The 24,881-nt window shown below is 41.0% G+C and overlaps 1 protein-coding gene across 1 annotated transcript in view; it reads right to left on the reverse strand.

Annotated features, from left to right (window-relative positions):
* LOC145400515 (uncharacterized) overlaps positions 1-16,197 on the reverse strand; it is a 42,467-nt gene extending 26,270 nt beyond the window's left edge. The window contains exon 1 of the mRNA XM_080273038.1: positions 15,505-16,197. Coding sequence (XP_080129164.1) covers positions 15,505-16,197 — 693 coding nt within the window. The remainder of the gene's footprint in view (positions 1-15,504) is intronic.
* Between the last annotated feature and the right edge of the window lie 8,684 nt (positions 16,198-24,881).

Consider the following 24,881-nt stretch of genomic DNA (forward strand, 5'->3'; position numbering starts at 1 on the left):
TGATGCAAAATGATTTACTTCGCTGGAGGACGGGTTTATGTAGATCTTCGATAAGACATGTCAATGTTTGAAATTATCTCATCTGAAGTCTTACAGGTCACTCAAGATACAGAATGCCAGTTGGTAAATTGTACTTATATTTTCATATATTTTTCCATATATTTTACATAACTGAGGAAAATATCTTGATTTTCCCTTAGCACAAAGACAGAAGTTAACAATAATATCTGATTCCATATGGAACTCACGGTTATTTTTCCATCTCCAGAAATGATCTTCAAGAAGACTAAAACAGTCAGGAATTAGCCTCAGTGGAAGACATTATACTGGAATGAAGCGGATAAATTATCACGAGGTCGCAGAAATGGTTTGTATATGTGACATGTGATGGTACTGAAGGGGTAAATGAAGACTATTTTAACCCCTACACTGCCAACAGCTCTTATGTTAAATATAGTCATCTGACGGTAGCAAGGATGAAGCATATGTGCGCTGTCACACCAAGAGAGGTTAAATGAAATTATTTCTTATTCCTTCTCCATGAAATGTCTCTCACAAGTTAAACAAAATCGTCTGGTGGCAGAAAAAAAATAAGATATATAAACAAAGAAAAACAATAGCGTCGCCGTACTGAAGAGATTTAAGTTTTAAGGAGTAGCACCCACAATCTTTCTTGAGCCTCAAAGTTTAACTTCAGTGAGTCAGATGTCAGACACCACAACGTAACTAGTGGCATTAACAACGTAAAAAGCTCGAAAAATACAAGTACATGTATATTTATGAAAAATTTTAGCCTACTTGCTGCAGTATAGAGACTGGTTGATCGCATTTACTGATTACGATTATTTTATAAATTCCTTCCTAGACTCATTGTTCTTAGTGATAGTTTTCTTGGTGAAGGTTGGCAATATTCTTGTCCACTTAGGAGAAATTCTGGCGCATTTTTTTTCTTCAGTGTATTCTTGAAAACAATACGCCATGGTATATTCCTATATATTTTTAGCTATTTCTGTATATGGGTAAACACTACATAAAAACAAAGAAGAGAATATTAACCACTTTAGCTCAAGAACCGTCTGTTATATTTTCAGTCTCCAAACAATTTTCCTCAGATTAGGAGAGACTTTTCAGACCTGAAGGATTAGATCTAACCAGCTTTGGGCTCATTAGTCCGCTCCACTTCCACAGCAAACACCTACTGACGCGGACAGGAGTTCTGTGACACTGTTACTCACAGAAGTTCTCCTCTGTTCCCGATCGTGTCGAGTAGGGCTAATTGTATGCGTTACACTGATGTAAAACTCTCGTCTGCTCCAGCAAACATTTGTGTGGACGTAGCGTTATTGAAACAAGGGGTCTATCCCGAAGTGTGTCATATTGTATGGGGAAACGACTGGGATGATGAGGATAATGGTGTTTTGCACGTGTGTGTGTGTGTGTGTGTGTGTGTGTGTGTGTGTGTGTGTGTGTGTGTGTGTGTGTGTGTGTGTGTGTGTGTGTGTGTGTGTGTCTGTGTGTGTCGGGGGGTGTTTAGTGTTATGTGACACTTGCAGTGTGGTATGGTATAGTGTGGTATGTGGTGCTCTTTCAGGAGGAATGATGAACCATTGTGTGGAGAAATGATATGGTACGGTGCGGGTGTGATAATTTATGGTTAGATGATGCAGCATGATGCGATGTGATTTACGTTGCTTTGGTGCAGTGTTTTGAGGCGTGGTTTGCTGGTGTTGTTATGTTCTGTGGCTATGTGGTGTGTTATGGTGTTTTTTTTTTTTTTTTGTGATGTGGTCATGAAGCGAAGTGTGGTGTGGTGGGTTTCTGTGTGGTGTGGTGGTCATGTAGTGAAGTGTAGTGTGATATATGGTGCTTTGACGTACTACAGTGTAGAATGGTTCGTTGGTGCTGTTCTATGGAGTGGTGATGTGGTGTGGCTTGGTGCTGTTTTCTGAGGCGTGGTGGTGATATAATGAAGAAGCTGTGTGGTGTGGTGTGGTGTGACTTAGAATGCTATGGTGTAGTGTGCAGTGTAGTGTGACAGAATATTTCCAAAGTGGACAAGAATATTGACAACTTTCAGCAAGAAAACTGTCACTAAGAACAATGAGTCAAAGGAGGAATAAAAAAGAAAAGAAAAAGAAAATGATCGTAATCAGTAAATGCGATCAACCAGTCTCTATACTGCAGCAGTTAGGCTATTTTTTTTTTTTTTTCATAAACTTACATGTATTTGTATTATCGAACTTTTCACGTTGTTAATCACACTAGTTAGATTGTGGTGTGTGTAACATCCGACTGAGTGAAGTTAAAAGTTGAGGCTCAAGAAAGATTATGGATGCGGCTAACTGAAGCTAAAGATCTCATTAGTACGACGGCGCTATTTTTTTTTTTCTGCCTCCAAACGATATTGTTCAGTTTGGGAGAGATATTTCATGGATAAGGAACAAGAAATAATTTCATTTAACCTCTCTTGGTGTGATGACGCTCTTCTCCTTCACCCTTGCTACCGTCAGATGATTTTATTTAACAGAGATTTTTGGCAGTGTAGCGGTTAAAACAGTCTTCATTTACCCCTTCAGTACCATCACATGTCACATATACAACCATTTCTGCTACCTCGAGATGATTTATCCGGTTCATTCCAGTGTCATGTCATCTATTGATGCTAATTCCTGACGGTTTTATTCTCCTTCAAGATTATTTCTAGAGATGGATATAAAATCGTGAGTTCCATATGGGATCAGATATTAATGTTAACTTCTGTCTTCGGGCTAAGGGAAAAATGAAGATATTTTCCTTAGTTATGCAAAATATATGGAAATAAACGTTCAACTTGCCAACTCGCATTCGGTATCTTGAGTGACCTGTAAGACTACAGATGTGACAATTTCAAACATTGACATGTCTTATCGAAGATCTACATAAACCCGTCCTGCAGCAAAGTAAATCATTTTGTATCATTGAACATTCCTGTTTCACTTTTCACTGAAATGTCTTACTATGTACTTACCTTGGGAAAAATATTTTCTTAAAAGTTTTAGTGCTACAAACTGCTTTTTGGATAACTTTGGCACAGTACTATAATGGGTGTTCGCAATGTTGAATTACTTTGTTTCAGTTAATAATATATATATTGATGTATATATTCTGTTTAACTAAGAATTCCATGCATGAGTTACCTCCATGAATAGTTGATCCACTTCTGCTTCTCCTAATATATATATATATATATATATATATATATATATATATATATATATATATATATATATATATATATATATATATATATATATATATATTGTTACGGAACAGAGAAAACTGTCCCGCAAAGTTCCAGGTTCAAAACAAAAGAGTTAGGTAAAATTATAAGTTAAAGTTTAATGCTCAAACTAACAACTAAACATTCAGGACTCATAAGGATAATGTAATGGCAAAAAGGTTACATATGGTTAACTGCAATAGCCTCTATTAACACGAAATTAGCAAGTGTAAATTTATCTAAGTCAGCCCTGATAAAATGAGAAAACCGGATAATGCTCAGTGAATGCAAGATATATTATTACAGATACAAAATATTATTATTAATGGCTGACACCAAAAATACATGAATCACAAAAACTTCACTAGGCCCACGAATTAACACCTTACGCTACACAGCACGAGAAGAAATGTAATAACACTTATACTCAAATTACACAGGTGCTAGATGGTTGGAGACTTCCTGAGCACTCACAAAAATAATAACAACTGTACAGGGGAGGACAGAGATGTGAACAAAATGAGGAGTAGATCTAAGTGGCAATTAATGCAGGGACTGAGCTCATTATATAGGGGCCGGCAGAGCTTGATACAACTTGTAAGAAGGAAGCGCAAATGAAGCCATAGGGGACAAAGAGTTGACAATCCTGCTCTGAACAACAGAAAGAACGACTTACTCTCTATAAGGGTAGAAGGGGGGAGTGAGGTAGAACACGCTCGTGATCAAACATGCAGCATACTGTACGTTAGAATTACACAAAGAATGATGAAATCATAAGCTATGTAACACCTCCCCACAAAGAAAAAAGAAATTTACAAAGGAAATTTCTTATTACTCTAAAACAATCTGTCTAAAGTCTAGATAAGCAATCTGCAATAACATTTTCTTTCTCCTTGACATGTTGTATGTCTAATGAATACTCCTGAAGAAGTAGACTCCATCTTGTCAATCTCTGATTTTTATCTTTAAACTTACTAAGGAATTTCAGTGGGTTATGATCGGTATAAATGACTATGGGGTCAAAACCAGAACAGAAATAAAATGAAAAATGCTGTAAACCCAAAATCAAGGCCAAAAGCTCTTTCTCAATAGTTGAGTAGTTCTTTTGAGGTGGAGTGAACTTCTTACTGTAATAAGATACAGGGTGTTCAATACCATGATCATCCTCTTGCAGCAAAACAGCCCCAGCTCCTGTATCACTTGCATCAACAGCCATCTTAAAAGGATTAGCAAAATTTGGAGTAGCGAGCACTGGCTGACTTAATAGGATAGCTTTAAGTTTGCTGAAAGAGGATTCACAGTTATCGGTCCAGACAAATTTAACTCCCTTTTTCAGTAGGTCTGTAAGTGGTGATACAAGAATTGAAAAGTTAAGAACAAATCTCCTGTAATAACCTAACATTCCCAAAAATCTTTGTAGCTCTTTCCTACTTTTAGGTCTGGGAAGATCACTTATAACCTGAACCTTAGCTCCTGGTGGTGCAACATGTTCATCACCAATTACGTACCCAAGGTACTGAACTTTAACTTGACCAAACTCACACTTTGATAAATTAGCTACAAGATTAGCCTGAACCAAACGCTCAAGAAATTTACTGACATGGCATAGGTGATCTTTCCAGTTGTCACTGAAGATTAATACATCATCAATATAAACAACACACCCTGCCAAACCCTCTGTTACAACATTCATGAGCCTCTGAAATGTGGCTGGTGCATTCTTCATACCATATGGCATTACAGAACATGCAAAAGTCTTTCCTAGTGTTACAAAACATGAGATCTCCCTAGCACGTTCAGTCATAGGTACTTGCCAGTATCCCTTTGACAAATCAAACTTGCTTATGTACCTAGCCTTTCCAATCTTGTCTATGCAATCTTCCACACGAGAGAGAGGGTAAGTGTCTGTTTTGGTTATCTGATTAACACGTCTGTAGTCGATGCAAAGCCGCTGTGACCCACCTGGCTTAGGGACTAGAGTGACAGGAGAACTCCACTCGCTCTGACAGGGCTCAGTCATCTTGTGGTCCAACAGGTAGCCAAGCTCCTTCTGGATGAGAGGAACTTTCACTGGGTTCACACGGTAAGGAGGCAATTTGACTTGCTTTGCGTCTCCAACATCGACATTATGCATCAACAAAGTGGTTCTTCCTGGAGTGGCACGGAACACTTGCGGGTACTCCTGCAGTAATGCCGAAAACTCCTGCCTTTCCTCGGGAGGTAGATGAGAAAGCTTAGTCTGGAGATCATTCATGATATCAGGATTCTTCCCCAACCTATCACTCAGGCTCATACTGCATGGGAGAACTTCACTTGCAGACTGGGGTGGAACAGCTACAGTGCAGACTGGGTTATTTTCGTCCCGCCTGTGATATAACTTTAGGATGTTGATGTGACAAAGTTGCTTGTTCTTTCTAGGATCTGGTGTGGCGATGACATAGTTGACATCACTGAGTTTCTTCTCCACGAAATAAGGACCACTAAACTTGGCTTGAAGAGGTTGCCCATGCACTGGTAGCAGAATCAAAACCTGATCTGGCTGAAAGTGGCGTAACCTGGACTTCTTATCATACCAAGTCTTCATCTTCTCCTGAGCAGCTCCTAAATTCTCTCTCGCCAGCTGTAAAGCAGTGGACAGCCGTTCTTTGAACTTCATCACATACTCCAGCAGGTTGACGTCATCTTCCTCCGACAGCCAGCATTCCTTGAGTAGCTTAAGAGGTCCTCTTACTTCATGGCCAAACAGTAGTTCAAAAGGTGAGGAGCCCAGTGATTCATTTGGAGATTCTCTTGCGGCAAATACAACGAATGGAAGACCTTTATCCCAGTCTTTCTGATGTTCCAAACAGTATTTCTTGAGCATCAATTTGAGTGTTTGATGATATCTCTCCAACGCTCCTTGGGTCTGGGGATGGTAAGCTGAAGACGTGATGTGGGTGATGCCCAACTCTCAGAGACTGCTTGAAAACATTTGACATGAAATTACTTCCCCGGTCTGACTGTACCTCCTTGGGTAGACCAAACTTTGTGAAGAACCTCAGCATTTCCTTAACCACGTTCTTTGCTGAAATATTTCTAAGTGGAATGGCTTCAGGATAACGAGTAGCCATACCAATCAGGGTCAACACATAAGAAAATCCTGAAGAAGTCTAAGGAAGAAGGCCCACAATATCCACCAACACACGGGTGAAAGGCGCCTCAAAAGGAGGAATGGGAACTAGAGGTGCAACCTTTTCGGTCTGATTACACTTCCCCACAACTTGACAGGTGTGACAACACTTACAATACCAGGAAACATCCCTGAAGATACCTGGCCAGTAGAAGTGTTTCAAAATGCGTGCCACAGTCTTCCTTACTCCAAGGTGTCCTGCCAAACTGGAATCATGAGCCACTCTAATGATATCCTGCCTACAAACACGAGGGATGACAACTTGATGTACAACCTCCCATTCACAGTCGGCTGATGCTGTTGGGGGTCTCCACTTCCTCATAAGTACTCCTGACTTTATATAATAACAAGTAGAAGCACCAGGTGACTCTTCCTCACTGCAAGCAGAGTTAGCTAGACCTTTCAACTCAGGGTCAGCAACCTGCAACTCGATCAACTCTTGCCGAGACAAATTATCAACACTACTGGGTACTGCCTCATCTGGTGAGTGGTCCAAATTAGCAAGAAAAGTGTCAGCTAGGATAACATCATCATCATCATTATCCTCTAAGTCACCAGTACCTTTAGACTTAGCCCTAGTGACAGCACATGCAGAGAACACATCAGGGACATCACAATCCTGGGTCACAGCCAACGGCTCACTAGACAACTGACGAGCTGGACACACTTGACTTCCACCAATATCATTTCCAAGTAAGAAAGTTACACCTGACATTGGGAGCGTCTCAACCAACCCAACCATAACAGAACCATTAACAAAACCAGGCTTTAAATTCACTCTGCACAGAGGGACAGAGAAGTAATTATTCCCTACACCTTGTAAGATTACAGTTTCATCAGAGGAATTAACATTACAGCCTAGAACTCCATATATATATATATATATATATATATATATATATATATATATATATATCAGCAACATTCGCGGCCTTTCCTCTAACTTTCGCTCTGTTGAGCATCACCTCTCCTTCGCTAAACCTCACCTTCTTTTTCTAACTGAGTCTCAGCTGTCTGAGGCAACTGACAGCAAACCCTTTTCTGTATCCTCCTACTTTCTCTATACTCATTTCAAAGCCAAAGGTGGCTGTTTTGTATATATACGCAATGCCTTATCTTGCCCTCGTGTTCCTGAACCCGATTCTTCTGAATTCTCTACACTCTGGCTTCGGCTTTCCTGTCATTCTTTGACTAAATATATCCGTGCTGTTGACTTATCCCCTAATTCTACTGACTATCAAAAATTCTTCGACTATCTTACTTCTGTGATGGAACACATTCTATCCATTTCTTCTTTCTCTGAAATCTCCATTCTAGGAGATTTCAATGTTCACCACCACCTTTGGCTCTCCTCTCCTTTCACTGCTCCACCTGGTGAATAAGCCTATATCTTTTCTATCCTTAATGACCTAGAGCAACTTGTACAGCACCCTACCTGTATCCCTGACCGCCTTGGAGAGAGCTCCAACATACTTGACCTCTTCCTCACAACTAATCATTCTGCTTACTCTGTTAATCTTTTCTCTCCGTTGGGCTCCTCCGATCACAACTTTATCACCTTAACCTGTCCTATCACTCCAGTACAGCCTGTGGACCCTCCAGGGAAACGTCGTCTGTGGCATTTTGGAGCCGCAGACTGGAAAGCCCTCAGGCAGTATTTCTTTGATTTTCCCTGGAATGATTATTGCTTCCATGGCCGTGAGCCATCTGAGTGTGCCTTGCGCATTACGGAGGTTATTCTCTCGGGCATGGGAGCATACATTCCTTTCTCATATCCTTTGACTAATGCAAGAAAGCCTTGGTTTAATCATGCTTGTTCTAATGCTATCTGCAACAAGGAGAAGACCTACAAAAGGTACCGGAGCCAATCCACCCCTGAATCACATCATCTTTATGTTTCTGCCCGGAATCGTGCTAAGTCGGTTCTTCGCTCTGCTAAAAATAATATCATCCGTATTAAATACTCTCAACTCTCCAACTCGAATTCTTCCCGCTCCTTCTGGCACTTTGCCAAAAACTTTTCTAACAACTTTACCTCATCATCCTTCCCTCCTCTTTTCTACTCTGATGGTTTTGTAGCTATTTCTTCTAATGATAAAGCAGATCTCTTCGTACAGACTTTCTCCTCCAATTCCACCTTAGACGATTCCGGTGCTGTTCCTCCATCACTTCCCCCCTCTGACTTCCTCATGGCTGACATTAAAATTTCTTCAGCTGATGTATCTTCTGCCATCACTGACCTTAGTACTAACAAGGCATATGGGCCTGATGGGGTCCCTCCTGTTGTTCTAAAGAACTGTGCTTCTGTGCTTACACCCTGCCTAGGCAAACTCTTTCGCCTTTGTCTGTCAACTTGTACCTTTCCTTCTCGCTGGAAGTTTGCTCTCATTCTGCCAGCCCCAAAGAAGGGTGACCATTCCTAACCCTCCAACTATCGTCCAATTGCTTTAACGTCCTGTATTTCACAAGTTTTCAAGTCAATTCTCAATAGGAAAATTTTAAAGCATCTTCCCTATCACAACCTTCTTTCTGATCGTCAGTACGGGTTCCGTCAGGGATGCTCCACTGGCGATCTTCTCACCTGCCTTTCAGACTCCTGGTTATCCTCCTTTCGGGACTTTTGCGAAAGCTTTGCCATGCACTTGACATCCCAAAGGCTTTCGATCGAGGCTAGCATAAATTTTTAATTTCCAAACTGCCCTCCTACGGTTTCTATCCTTCTATCTGTGTCTTCATCGCTAGCTTCGTTTCTAGTCGTTCTTTAGCCGCTGTTGTAGACGGCCATCGTTCTTCTCCTAGATCTATCAACAGTGGTGTTCCTCAGGGCTCTGTCCTATCACCAATTCTCTTCCTTTTATTCATCAATGATCTTCTAAGCTGTACATCTAACCCTATCCACTAGTATGCTGATGACTCCACCCTTCACCTTTCCATTCGGTTCCCGCAACGCCCATCTCAACAGTTACTTCAACAAACAAGGGATGAGGCTATGGCACATCTAATGTCTGACTTGGCTTGTACCTCTGACTGGGGTAATAATAATATGGTTGTTTTCAATGCATCTAAGACTCAGTTCTTACACCTATCAACCCGACAAAATCTTCCACATGTATACCCACTAATGGTTAATAATATTCAGCTTAATCCTGCATCATCCTTGAACATGCTTGGGGTTTCATTTACTCGGGACTTATCTTGGAAAGATCATATTACATCTCTTGTAAAATCTGCTTCCAAGAGATTGGGTGTGCTAAGCCAACTCCGCTCTTTGTTTACCCCTGCACAATTGTTAACTCTATACAGGGGTTTTATCCACCCCTGTGTGGAGTACAACTCTCATGTGTGGGGAGGCTCCCCACATACAGCTCTTCTCAATAGGGTGGAGTCAAAGGCTTTTCGTCTTATTAACTCTCCTCCTCTTACTGACTCCCTTCAACCTCTGTCTCTTCGTCGCACTGTTGCATCTTTATCTCTTTTCTATCGCTACTTTAATGGTCACTGCTCCTCTGAACTGTCTGCTTGCATTCCTCCACCTCTAGGACGGGCGCGTAGCACCCATCTGGCAGCAAACTCTCATCCATTTTCTGTCCAACTCTCTAATGCAAGAGTTAACCGTTACTCCCAGTCTTTCATTTATGCAACAGGTCAGCTCTGGAACTGTCTCCCTCTGTCTGTATTTCCTGCTGCCTATGATCTCCAGTCTTTCAAACGCAGTGTGTCCAGGCATCTAAAAATGATCTGATCTTGAATTTGGCTCTCTATTGTATTTTGTTTTTCTCTTGGAGGGAACTATACTGTGGGCTGATGGCCTTTGGTTCCTTCTTCCTCGTATAAAATATATATATATATATATATATATATATATATATATATATATATATGCTTTTTCTTTCTAGTAGGAATGTTGTCTTTTACTTCTATCTTCTCCTGGCGGTTAACCGGATAGTTGAGGGATAGCCTTCCTCTTTTCTTTTTCTCCTACACGTTGGTTAGACATTATTTGAATTAGATTCCCCCCCCTCTCCCAACAGATAACCCCTTCATGGGCCAGCAGACATCCAGTTAACTGTACTTCCTACAGTATGTACTCGATAGGTAAATGATATGAAAGAGAGGTTTATCGAACGTGGGGGGTGGATTCATACATCATTATCTTCGTCTGTCCTAGAGGGCCTTCCCAAATCAAGTAATATTGTCTGACAGTACCAAAAATATAGTGAAATAATACATCATTGTACGGAAGTGGTTTAAAAAGACAGTAACCACTAAAAGGAATTTTCAACACAGTGATTCATGATCTTAGCCAATTTTTGGTCTTCCTCATATCAAGCCTTAGACATTCTTGGCTTCAGCCCACAGGATACTCCTAAAGACTCCGTCATTACTCCTTCACTCAGATACCTTTTTTGTTTTTTTCATCTGGTTATCTACAGTTGAATATAATCAGATGTAGTACATGTAGACTTTCCTAGCTGGTGAGGTTAGGTAAGATCCTGCAGTGCTACTTCAGTATGAGGTACCCTTCCCAATTGAACAAAACAGCCTGGTTGCAATAAGAAATAAAAATAACGTCCTCTATTCGAAGAGGTTAGCAAATTTTGTCTTTCCTGCTTCCATACAATGTAATTCAGAGTTGGGGAGGCTTTTTGATTTGTGAGAGGTAAATATGACTTTCATTAATCAAGCACTAGGATTCTTGGTTTCAGAGTGTAGGATAACCTCTGGAGTTCTTCACTACCGTACCGTCTGTGGGAGAGAACCATTCTTTTAATTTTCAGGTTTTCCTGTTCCCTACAAGGATGTAAAATAGTGTTATTTTTATGGAGACTTGGAGGACTAGAGGGTTTGGATACAGTCTTCATTAACCCCTTCGCATGTTTCCGTGTCCGGTTGTGTGGACTCAGTCTTAATAGTATCTATCACCAGCACCAACCTTCACCTATCCCTTCTCACCCCATACCTCGTTTCCAATAGCGCTACTGGGGAAATGAATGGATCCCTCTGTAATCTTTTCACTTTCACTTCGCCTAAAAAGGCCATCTCTTCATTTTCAGTGCCGAGTTGTAACAACAGATATATAAGTAATGGAATATGAAGCTCTTCAGGAAGTGCAATGAAATGGTTGTACAACTATAGTATTGTCTTTTTGTGTCAATGAGCCACACGAAGAGGTGGAAGAGACGAAAACTGGGGAGAGGTTCAGGTGAATGAAATATAGCTCCACGAGCTGAAAGAAGTAAGACGCGGAAAATATAGTTCCACGAGCCCCCCAAAGTTTCTGTGTAATTATGATGATGGGCGTCGCTCATTATACAGTCTACATTTTGGGCCATTATGGGGAAAGGTTATGCTAGTTTAGAAAATAAATGGCAGTGATCTCTAACGTACACAAAAGAGATACCGCTAAACATAAAACGTAGATTTTGCGCGCGCGTGCGTGCGTGTGTGTGTGTGTGTGTGTGTGTGTGTGTGTGTGTGTGTGTGTGTGTGTGTGTGTGTGTGTGTGTGTGTGTGTGTGTTGTGGGAAAACCTCTTATTGAAGGGTTACTAATTTTGCTGGTATGGATGCAGTTATGATGGCTGGTTTATGAAGGTCAAGAAAATGTAACCGATCCAATTCGAGGCATTTTTAAATGCGGAGGCATATCTTGAAGCGGCCCTGGTTGTCTTCATCTATGACGATTTTTGGAAACGAGATGCTCCACTCCCAAACTCCATAGTAACTTCAGCATCGCCACATCACGCCATAGTACCCTAACACCCCATATTATACCGTCCTCCCACCTGCATCAAGAACGAGGAATTCCATTAACTGAATTAGATCGTCGTATGCAGTCCGAGTGAAAGTGGCGTACTTGATGCGTCCATGGGCAGTGAAAAGGTTAACAAAGGGGACGGCATATCCAACCCCGTCTAGTACAAATATCCCTTCAAACCTGGATTAGGTCCTCGAGAGTTGGGAAGAATAATATGTAAATGGTGTTAAAGATAATTTTATTCAACTTCAAGGATACATTTTCTAATGAATTGATTAATGAAGGCTATAACTAACCACTCCAATTCACACAGTCTCCGCTAAGGTAATGGTGAGTAAAATTGTCTAGTGATGACTATGCTATCCTCATCTTCAACTCATCAGTAACCGCAGAAGCGAATAGTATGTAGGGATACAGCTGGATATATAAGGTATACGGACGCATGCATCAGAATACTTGCGAAGCCCTGCTTAAGCATACGGACTAAAAGTTCTTTGTTATTCATGTGCAAAGCTACTCAAGAAGCCCCGCTAACCTGCATAGGATTCGCGAACTCTGGTCGCAAAAATATCAGCTTAATTCTCTATCTTTCTTACTTCATCAGTCATAACCCCAAAATGAAAAAAATGCACACGAGTGTGTTGCTCACCAAAACGATTCTTAACAACCTGGAATGTTTTACATATTAAAAGCAGCATTCAAGCTACAGTACGCGAGTTACAGTCTACAAACCTCTTCTAAAACTCAGACCTCTCCTTCGAATATGAAAAACTGCACAGATTCGTGGTGGCATATTCCATGTAAGCATTTTATGCATACTGTATCAATAATCGTTTTTGAGATTGTCATATAGTTCACATAAGTGTTTTGCGGCCCCGTACGTCTGTTCAGCACTTGCTCCAGCGGATTTGCGCGAAAATCCATAGATAATCTCCGAAGCATTCCACGTAATATAAAACGAGTGGGAACAGTTAGGGGTCATAACAGAAATTTAGATTAAAACATTCGAAGTACAATTGAAATGGGACTGTCTGTGACCCAGTTGCTACCATCTTGCCAAGTTTCTTCGAAATTCTTCTTCCAGTCTCGGCTGCGCAACACACACACACACACACACACACACACACACACACACACACACACACACACACACAAACACACGACCAGAATTAAAGTACTCGTATATTAGTTTCATTATACAGTACACACACAAAAGGCTAGAATTAAGCTATATTACTCTTGTTATGTAGTACATCTTACAAGTGCTCGTGGGCCCTTCGGGCCCCTAGCACTTGCTCCAGCGGAGGGTTCTCGCGCTGCACACTCGCTTTCTCGTGCTTCGCACTCATTTCCTCGTGCTTCGTGCACGTGTTGAAATCATTTCAGGCAATCCGAGTCACGTTTATGTGCTGTTCTAGTCTAAAGTTGTCACTATCGGCCGTCAAGGCGACATCAAAGGGCCCATGATAGTCCGTTTATGTGATGTTCTAGTCCAGGGACCCCCAAGGGGTCCATGGATGGGCTTCAGGGGGTCCGTGAAGGTTAGAATAATTGAGAACAATCTAGCGATATGGCGTGATGCCGTCTGGCATAATTAGCTGCCCTCTCCCCCCCAAAAAAAAAAAAAATAATAAGTCTTCAAGAATTCTAGTGTTCATTGACACAAGCCTGCCCTCGTCTTGCAAAGCGAGCTATGGGTGCTCTGATTCCGCTTGCTACTACATACCTTTGTGAGTCAGGGTTTTCAGCGCTTATTTCTATCAAAAAGAAAAGTCAAAATCTATTGGATGTCAACGATGGCATGCGTGTTGCCATGTCAAAGACCACTCCACAATTTCATCTTATTCCAGCCAGACAACAACCTTCTCATTGAAATGAACTTTTGGGCAGAATTAAAGTTTTATTTTGTTTAATTTGCACAAGTTGGATGTACTTCATTTTTTCGAGTGGTCATTAGTTTTTGCTTGAAAAAGAGTAAGAAACATAAATGTTCGTAAAGACTGTTTTATACTTTGTTATAAACTGTGTGAGGAAGTTTTCAATAAAACACAGTATATTCATTGGAGCAGGGGAGTGAAATGGCGGGGGACAGGGCGACTTGGAGGCGATTTGTTTGTGGCCACCCCAAACGGGACTGAGGCGTCTGGCAATAGATAGATAGATAGATATTCATTGGATGCAAAATGCTGTGTTTATGGGCTTATCTGAATTTTTGTAGGGAAGGGGTTCATAGCCTTCACCAGATTCTTAAAGGGGTCCGTGACTCAAAAAAGGTTAAGAACCACTGTTCTAGTTTAACATTGTCACATGGATTTTTCTGCAGCTAACCAATTGATCATGTTATTTGCAGCTTCGGGAATGGAACCCAAGTTGTCCGAACGCAAGTCCGAAATACAAACACAAGGCTACTGTTATAGTATATTTTAGTTGTAGCTATGGGCAAAAAATTCTATGGAAATCCTATGCCGGGCACTGGGAGCGGTGTTTTTTGGTCAAAATATGATTGCTTATTAAATATGGTAAAAGTTTTTCAATCATGATGGGACCAAGGTTTTTCACATAGCCAATTTTTTGCGATTTTTGTGCCAATTTTTGTGCAATTCGAGTGTGTAGTTTCAGCTGCCCAAAATACACATACACACACACACACACACACACACACACACACACACACACACACACACACACGGCTATAGTAGGACTCGCGCACGTTTACGCCTGTGGTGTGGCCCACACCTGTGTACAGTGTTGCCACGTTTTCTATACCGTTATCTCTCTCTCTCTCTCTCTCTCTCTCTCTCTCTCTCCTGGCGGGAAATGTGAGCCACCCTGAGTACTTTTGATTCTTTTATAAGTTATTTATAATTGTGCTTTCATTTGTTAATTTGGTTTTGTTATATTTAGTGATGCCGACAATGCATTCAATGCATGCCCCTCTCCTGCCTCTCTCTCTCTCTCTCTCTCTCTCTCTCTCTCTCTTTTATTGCAAGAGACATTTTTGATATTTTCTTTTACATAATATTGTATATATTGTAAATTTGACATCATTTCCACACCACCCTTGAGGTATTTGTCTTGGCGTGCTTTTTTTTAAGAGGTGTCCCCAATAGGCCTATTCCTCTATCTCTCACAGAAGGCAGAAAAACAGAAGAAAAAGAAGGGAGAGAAACATGAGGAAGAAAAGTGCGAAAAAGAGGATAGAAGAGTTATGATGTATCCTCATCAGAAGATGTGAGAGTGATAGTGAAAGAATCGATGTAATGGTCAATCACCACATCTCTCTTTTCATCATCCTCTTGCAGTTTTTCTGCGTGCCTCACAGCATTCTTCCAATTGTCTGCCGTGACGTTATTGAGTGACTCATGGACGAGTGGCTTCAGATCTGCAATTCTGAACGTATTTCTCTTTGACACGTAGCCTTTAACCTGCGCCCAACTTAGCTCGATTGGGTTATATTGGCAGTGGTAAGGGGGTAGGCGTACAACCCTATGTCCATGTTCTGAGGCCGTCTTATCGATTACGTAGTTTGTATCGGCAGCTGCGATGTGGCGAGTCACAAGGTGCAGGAGTTGCGTTTTGAGGAGACCGTCTGGCACTGTAACACCCTTCTTCTCCAGCCATTCTCGGATCTCCGCTTTCTTGGTTGCAGTAGTTGGTGGTTTATTTATTTTTCTGGAGTGATAGGATGCATTATCCATCACTATAACAGAAGATGATGGAATGTTGGGTAACAGTTGATTCTTAAACCACTTTTCAAAGGTGTTCGCATTCATCTGTTCATGATAGCCTCCTACATTCTTTGCTTGGAAAACAAGGGTTGCTCCAGGAACAAATCCATCTTTGGTTCCTGCGTGCAGCAAAATCAAGCGGGAACCCTTCCCTGTGGGCACCCTCACTCCCATGGCCTTGTTTGCATTGCTGTCTACCCAGCATTTGGACACAGAGTAATTTTGATTGATCCATGTCTCGTCTAAGTAGACAATGGTTTGGCCTGAACTTCTAAGCTCCTTCATTTCTTTCAAGAAAATGCACCGTGCATAAGTTATGTCATCTCTTTCCATTAGGAATCTCCGTCCATCAACATTTGAATAACGAAAACCGATTTTCTTCAGAACTCTTCTTAATGTCTAACGGCTGCCAGGATACGAAAGATTGATCTTAATTTCTGCATAAATTTTTTCAAGTGTTGGGATTTCCTTCCTGTCATAAAAACTCAGAACTGTTCTTCGTAGCACGCCTTCATTAAAGTTATCAAAGAAATAGGTCATTGGTGCTACAGGTTTCCTTTTCTTGGGGGACTTAAACTTGGGACATTGAATCTCCTCATTCTCTCTTGCATCTTTAGAGATTTTTTCAACTGATCTCTCGCTAATCTTTGTTGCTGCAGCTGTACGAGAGACGACCTTTGATAGGCCATGAAGAACTACTCCCTTCTCCTTCTCCTCCTGAAAATACTGCCTTACATTGAAGACAATTTCTTTAGCCTGGCTGTGTAGAGGCGAGGAATGGGCTGATTGAGCTGCCATGCTGTTTGTGCAGAGGACATAAAGGAAGTGACACGAGGTCACCCCCAGGAGGCTATCTGTCAAGGCCACCGACTGGGTGTGGAAGTGTTGCCGCTCGCGAGTAAATAATGTTTTTTTTTTTTTTTACTTCGGTATTGGCATATGCCTACTATTTTGTCCTACATATTAGTTTATGATTATAAATGTGATTATTCCTCGCCCTTAAAATTATGGTAAAAGCCAGTAAATGTGAGCAGTTTTCCCAAGCAACACCTGTACAAGCTATGGTTGGGTATACGGAGGGGTACATAGTTTATTTTAGGCCAGACTGGGTGTGTAAATGTTGCCACTCACAAGAATTACATGAATTATTTCTTTTACTTTGGATATTGGCATATTTCTTCTTTTTTCAGGCTCATTATCTTATATCCATAACTGTGATATTATTACCCACCCTAAAACTATGCTAAAAACCATTAAAAGTGACTACAATATCTTTTAGCAACACTGTACAATATGTATGCCATGTTTCTGTGTTACTGTATAAATATTTTATGCATAATAAGATTACTGTTGATTCATCCATCAAAATACACAAGTGTAAGTTTTATTCATCTGAATTTATCGAAATTGTGATGCCTTGTACATAAATAGCTGCTGTTTCACATCGCAAGTTGAGGAAACGTGGCACCATTGTACACAGGTGCGGGCCACACCACAGCCGCAAACGGGCGCGAGTCCGACTATAGTGCTATAGTATATTAGATATGTATTTGGAAGCTAGCCTTCATAAAAAGATCGTGAACTAGATAACAAAAAAAAAAAAAAAAACTTTATTCTAAAATGATGCAGGGATGGTGAAATGTAGACACAAGAGATGGGGAAAAATAAGAGAAACGACAGCATTTGGGAAGGAAGGACATTCATGGTTCTCTACCCATTACTACATCCTGCACTGTAGTCACAAAATGTTTGTTACTGGTGGAATGTAGTAAAGGACATAGAACTCTGAATCTCTTTCCATCTCAACTGCTCTCTCTTTTCTGTGAATTTTTTCATCTCTTGTTTCTGGACAGTTTTTTTTTTTTTCAGTCGGAATTAGTTATTATAGACATAGTCATCTCAACGACGAATATCCAAGTAAGGAACAGTAGTCAGTTACTGTTTACTTTCTTTTAAACTCTTTTACAGTATAAACATCAGATACACCAACGGACAGAGGAGGTTTATACTTGTTCAGAAAAAAAAAAAAAAACTTCAATTGTATTTCGAAGGAAGACTATAGAGGAAAACGCATTATACAGTGCAGATTTTTTTCATTTATATATTATATAATTTTATTTTCATTTTATTATTATTATTATTTTTTTTTTTGGAGGGGGGAAAATCAACACACCAGAAATAAAGGTCATGAGTAACCTAGAAACTATTCAAGCGAACTCCATCCCTTACTAATGTAATTTCTCTCTCTCTCTCTCTCTCTCTCTCTCTCTCATCAACAAATACACAAACCTTGATGTGATATAACGCCTCCCCGAGCACAAAATTTTAATGACGTAAGTACCTGCGGCATCCCAGAGAGAGAGAAAGTAACAGATAGGTAGATCCAGCGAAAAATTCATATACAGATAGATAGATAGATAGATAGACAGATAGACAGATAAGTAGATAGATAAAAAGATAGATAGATGAACAGATGGATAGTTGGGAAGGTAAGTAGGCTTTTTGATGGGAAGGTAGGATGTTAAATGGATAAATAGGTAGACGAGTATGTTTTGCCCTTGAAATGAGATGGAAGTGAACGCGAAATAAAAAGTGAGTGAGAGAGAAGGCCGGAAGAGAGGAAGGACGGAGAACTAAGGATTGCGAGAGATATGGCAATTACGAGAGAGAGAGAGAGAGAGAGAGAGGATGCACGGGAGAATGGATCACAGAGGAGAGCAAAGCAGAGCAGGGGAAGGGATAGACAGCATACCACAGACAAAAGAAGAGAAGGAAGGGGAAGTGAGGAGAGGATGCATGGGATAATAGATCACAATGTAGAGGAGAGAAAAAGAGGAAAGGAGTTAAGAGAAAGGAAAAAGCGATGAGAAGAGGAAACATGAGATAGTAGGTCACCGAGCAGAGGGCAGGAGGGGACAGGACAGAAGAGCAAAAGAGAGGTAAAGAATGAATGAATTAAGGGAGAGGGCGAAAGTGAATAGGGGATATGTACAAGGTAATTACCAAGATAAAAAGAATAAAGGGGTGAAAAACAAGGTAAACACAAGGGGAGTGAGAGAGAGAGAGAGAGAGAGAGAGAGAGAGAGAGAGAGAGAGAGAGAGATGTGTCTGGCTCAGTTTGAAGGTTTTAACGAACAATGACCAGTGACATTTAACAACAGACAAATATCACTAACTGCCTGTCTATATGCCTATGCTGTTTCCCCTCTAACGGGCGGTACCCGCAACAGGACGACACACTCACCAAAATACTCATCCACACGCACACATTTACTCGTACCTTAGCCTCTAAAGGAAGAAGAGACCGCCTCTCACCGCACAAGGGTCAACTGCACAGTGGAATCCAGCGATATCCACAGCAGGGCCCGACAGCAGAGCTGGTTTACCCCGGCCACATATTAATGGACCCATTCCCTTCCCTGCAATGACCCGATCAGCTGATCAGATCAGATGCGGAAGAACATCCCGTCGGGGCCGCGTCACCATTTATGCATTCACAATTTCTCTCCATTCATCCCTATCACGCGCAGCCACTCTTCGTTGCTCTACAGACATCACTTTCCCATCTAACACTCTCTTCACACTGTCCATCCATCCTATTCGTGGTGTTCTTTTTAGCCTTACACCTCTCACATCAGATCCAGTTACCTTTTTCATCAATCGCCCTTCATCCATTCTCTCCATATGCCGATACCACTTCAACACTCACTGTTCAACTCGATCAGCCATCTCTTGCATAACTCCAGTTCTCCTACGCACTTAGTTTCTCACTCGATCCATATGCCTCTCTCCACACAAACTCCTTAGACCCCTCATCTCCATTACATTCAATCTTTTACTCTCTGTTACTTCCTTATTGCATGTTTCAGCCCCACATAACAAAGTCAGTACCACTACTCCCTCATGCAGCCCTCTCTTTACATCCATGCTAAGCAAACAACATCTAAACACTTTCTTCATTCCTCCCAGCACCTTTCCTACTTCATTCATTCTAAACGTCACCTCTAAATCTGTTCTTCCATCCACAGCTACATGTGACCCTAAATGTTTAAAACGCTCTACCTCCTCAAGCAATTCACCATTTAAAACTACATTCACGTTCTTACTATCTACCAATCTCGTACACTTCATCAATTAACTTTTATTCGCATTCACTCTCAATTTCCTCCCTTCACACACCTTTCCAAACTTCTCTACCAGGTGTCTCAGTCTCTCCTCCGAATCAGCCACCATAAAGTATCATCTGCAAACAGCAGCTGACTCAGATTCCACTCTGTGTCATCAGCATTCACCAGACTCAAACCTCTGCCTAACACTCTCGTATTTACCTCCCTTACAACACCATCCACATAAATATTAAATAGCCAAGGTGACATCACAAATCCCTGCCCCAGCCCCAGTCTCACAGGAAACCAATCACTCACAATATTTCCCAGTGTTAAACACGCTCTACTATTTACATAAATATTTTTCACTCTTTTTAACAACCTACCATACAATCTCGAAACAGTCCACAAAGCCTCCCTGTGAATTCCATTATATGCTTTCTTTAAATCCATGAATGCCCAAAACATATCCTTACCTTTCCCCAAACACTTTTCACACACCTCTCTCCCAGCAAACACCTGATCCATGCATCCGCTTCCTCCCCTAAAACCACACTGCCCATCACCAATCTCTCCCTCTGTTCCCTCTCTAATGCTCCTAATCAGTACTCTACCATACACCTTACCTGTAACACTCAATAGACTTATACCCATAACACCAGTACACTCATACTTGTCACAATTATCTTTATACAATGGAACTGCACACACACTTGCCCAGTCAATCGTCACCGTACAGCTTACAAAACACACATTCAGCATTCTTCCTAACCATTCAAAAATAGTTGCTCTACCACATATCAAATATTCCACAGCACACCCATCTATACCAGCAGCTTTCCCTGCTTCCCTCTCCTTTACTTCCTCCTGCATTTCCTTCAGCGTGATCAAAGAATCATTTAGCTCTCCTAACACATTTTTTTCCTCTCTCCCTTCCCTCTGCCACAGTCTCAGCCACCCTTTCCTCTCTACATTTAACAATCTTTCAAAATACTCTGCCAATCTCTTCCTTACTGCATTCATCTTATTTAACATCCTTCCATCCTCAGCTTTTACTGTCACATCCTTCCCAAACACACATTTTCGCACGCTCTTCACCTCTTTCCAAAACATTTTCTTATTCTGTTGAAAATTCTCAGTCAACCGCCTACCCCACTTCTCATCTGCTGCCACTTTACCCTCACACACAGTCCTTCTCGCCCAATACCATTTTTTCTTATACCTCTCATATGACACCTCATCTTTCCTCTGCAGCTGCACTTCATATGCACGTCTCTTCTCAACTACATCCATACTTAATTCCTCACACCACCATTTACTTCCCTTTTGTTACACCTCCACCCACTCCTCTCACACCACACACCTCTTCTGCATGCCCCATTACAACACTCTTAAACAACTGCCATTCCTCCTCCACACCGCCAATATCCAGTTTTTTCACTGTGTTCTGATCATCTTTCAGCTTCTGATACTATATCATGTTCTCTCTTTTGTCCAACTCACTCACTTTCAAAACCTCCCTGACACACCCAACTCTCCAAGTCATCACCCACCTCACACCTACTCTCAACTTTCCTTCCACCAAGTGGTGGTCAGACATACCTCCACCCTCCCCTCTCAAAACTCTCACATCCAGAAATCTTCCTCTAACATTTGTGAATACAACCACATAGTCCATCAATGCTCTCAAAACAACTCTTCCATGCTCATGTCCCACCCATGTATACTGATAAGTATCTTTCTTCTCAAACAAGGTATTCCCAATCACCATCTCTCGCTCAACACGCATCCCAGTCATTCTTTCCCATTATAATTTTTTTTCCAGGCACACCATGCATACCAGCGGCACCTTCAATTGCTACATTTCCCACTGTAGCATTCAGATCTCTCATCATTACCACATTCACATTTGCTCCAAAACTTTGCAGACACTCATCCAGAAAGACTCCCTCTCTTCTTCATCCCATTCACTACCAGGCCATATCAATCAATCAATCATTTCCTGTGGCACCCTCGGGGATGCATAGGGCCTCGATGAACTCACACCACCACATCCTATCTTGTGCTAATTCCTCAAGATCTCCCCAACACTCATCTCCAGCTTCCCGTCTCATTGTCCTCACCCACGTCTCTTTTGGCCTTCCTCTACCTCTCCTACCAAGTGCCACCCACCCTGGTGTACCTCGTACTATTCCCTGTCTCCTATACACATGTCCTAGCCACTTCCATCGTGAGAATCTAACATATTCATCGATCGGCTGCACTCCCGTTATTTCTCTAATTCTACTATTTGGTATCCTTTCCCACCACTTAACTCCTAATATTCTTCTAAGTGCTTTATTTTCAAACACCAAGAATTTATTTTCCATAGTCACTGTGCTGTACCAAGACTCGTGTCCATAAATTAAGATACTCCTAACCATTACCTTATAAAGTTTGATTTTTGTATGCACAGAAAAATTGTTATTATTCCAAATATTTTTAAGCATTCCCATTGCCTGATTAGCCTTCTTTAACCTTTCCTCGAATTCAAAGTTCAAAGAACCATCCTTGGCTAAATAAGTACCTAAATATTTAAACCTATCAACTTGCTTTACAACCATACCTCCAATTACACATTCCTCCGCATTTTCCATATTCATATTGATTATTTCAGTTTTTCCACAATTAATAACCAAACCCACCTTGCGACCTTCACTCACCAAACAGTCCAACACTCTCTGCATCTCTTCTGGCCCATCACAAATCAAAACTATATCATCTGCATAATCTAAATCCAAAAGTTTCCTGTTCTCTCCCCAAAGTATACCTGCACCGGTTTCTGTTCCAACGCGTTTCATAATGTAATCAATGACCAATATAAATAGTAAAGGCGATAGAACACCACCTTGAATTACTCCGGACTTGACTTCAAACGAATCACTCAGACAACCATCAACCATCACTTTACAAAATGTGTCCTCATGCATGTTCATAATGACCCTCACAAACTCCTCTGGTATTCCATAATGTCTCATGATCTTCCCCATAGTCTCTCTCGAAACACTATCAAAAGCCTTTTCAAAATCAACAAAACAAAGACTTAACGGTACTCTCATTTCATTAACTTGCTGCATCAAATGCCTAACTATAAAGATATGATCATTGCAACCACGTCCCTTTCTAAAACCAGCCTGTTCATCCCTCAGAATACCCTCAACCACCGGCTCCAACCTATTTAACTACACTCTACTGAAAACTTTCAAAGCTATCGGTGACAAAGAGATTCCCCTCCAATTACCACATTCACTCAGGTCTCCCTTCTTCGGAACTTTAACAATTACACCATTCTTCCAAACTGATGGTAGTAACCCCGTCACCCATATCTTATTGAATAGCTTGGTCAAGATCATTATTAATCTATCCCCCTCCACTTTAAACATTTCCGGAAATAAACCATCCTCCCCTGGTGCCTTATTATTCTTTAACTGTTTTACTGCTTTCTCCACTTCTGCAAGCCTCAACTCTCCTGTTTCTATATTTAAATCTTCCTGAGCAGACGGTATATCCTCCTCTGGTGGTATTGGTCTATTAAGAACTGTCTCAAAATGCTCTTTCCATCTATTTTTAATATCTCCATCTTTGGTCAATAAATTTCCTTCCCTGTCTCTAACTGGTATTTCCTTGCGTTTACCTGCATTACCACTCAGTTCTCTAATCGATTCATATGCTATTCTTTGACTCTGTCCATCATTTTTGTTTATTAAGATTTCAGTCTCTGCAACCTTTTCATCCACACATCTTCTTTTATCTCTCCTAGCTAACCTTCTTACTTCTGAATTCAAACTCCAGTACGCAGCTCTTGCTAATTCAATCTCTCGTTCATCAACGCATTGCATCTCACTCCTCAATTTAGCCTCACCTCTCTTTTTTATCATATCCCACGTTTCCTCTGACATCCATTTCTTTCTCCTGAATCTATGTCTCCTTCCAATCGTACATTCAGCAGTTTCATGCAAAACTTTGTTCACATCCTCCCACATCTCATTTACACTTCTCTCCCCCTCTTCCAACGTTTCCAACACCAAAAACCTATTTCTGCATTCTAATCTGAATTCCTCCTTTTCTTCTCCTTCCCTTCTAAACTTAACAATATCGTATCTACCAACACCAGATTTTTCCTTCTTCTGATTTTTAAGTTTAAACCTTATTTTTGCAATGCTGAGTTGATGGTCACTACCAATATCCGCTCCCCGTTTAACATGAACATCTAGCAGAGAACTTCTATGCCTCCTACTGATAGCGATGTGATCAATCTGATTTTTATATTTTCCACACGGCGACACCCAAGTTGTCTTGTGTATACTGCATTGCTGAAAGAGTGTGCCCCCGATGACTAAGTCATTTGCTAGACAGAAGCTTCCAAACCTCACTCCGTTTTCACTCATCCTACTACCAACTCCCATCTTATCCATACATGCCTCAAATCCCTCATTTGAACAGCCCATTACTGCATTAAAGTCTCCAACGCAGATCAAAACATCATGTCTAGGTACCCTTCCTACTCCTTCTTGCAACTTTTCATAAAATGTGTCTTTCCTTTCATCGAGTGCATCATTAGTGGGTGCATAACACACAAACAGACTGATGTTGCCATGATTTGATTTAAACCGTGCGTATAACAATCGCTCATCTATAGGATCCCACTCACATAAAGCCTTATTTGCCTTACAACCCAGCAACAATCCTACTCCCTGATAATGCATTCCGTCCTGTCGGCCAGATATCAATAAACGTATACCATCCTCCAAATCCAACTTATCGACTCCAGTTAATCTAGTTTCTGTCAGAGCACAAATATCAAGTCCGTAATTTTGAAAAACC

This window comes from Coenobita brevimanus, chromosome 52 (genome assembly GCF_032717465.1).
Source record: "Coenobita brevimanus isolate Jiangsu-jjx chromosome 52, ASM3271746v2, whole genome shotgun sequence".
In the NCBI taxonomy this organism is placed as follows: domain Eukaryota; kingdom Metazoa; phylum Arthropoda; class Malacostraca; order Decapoda; family Coenobitidae; genus Coenobita; species Coenobita brevimanus.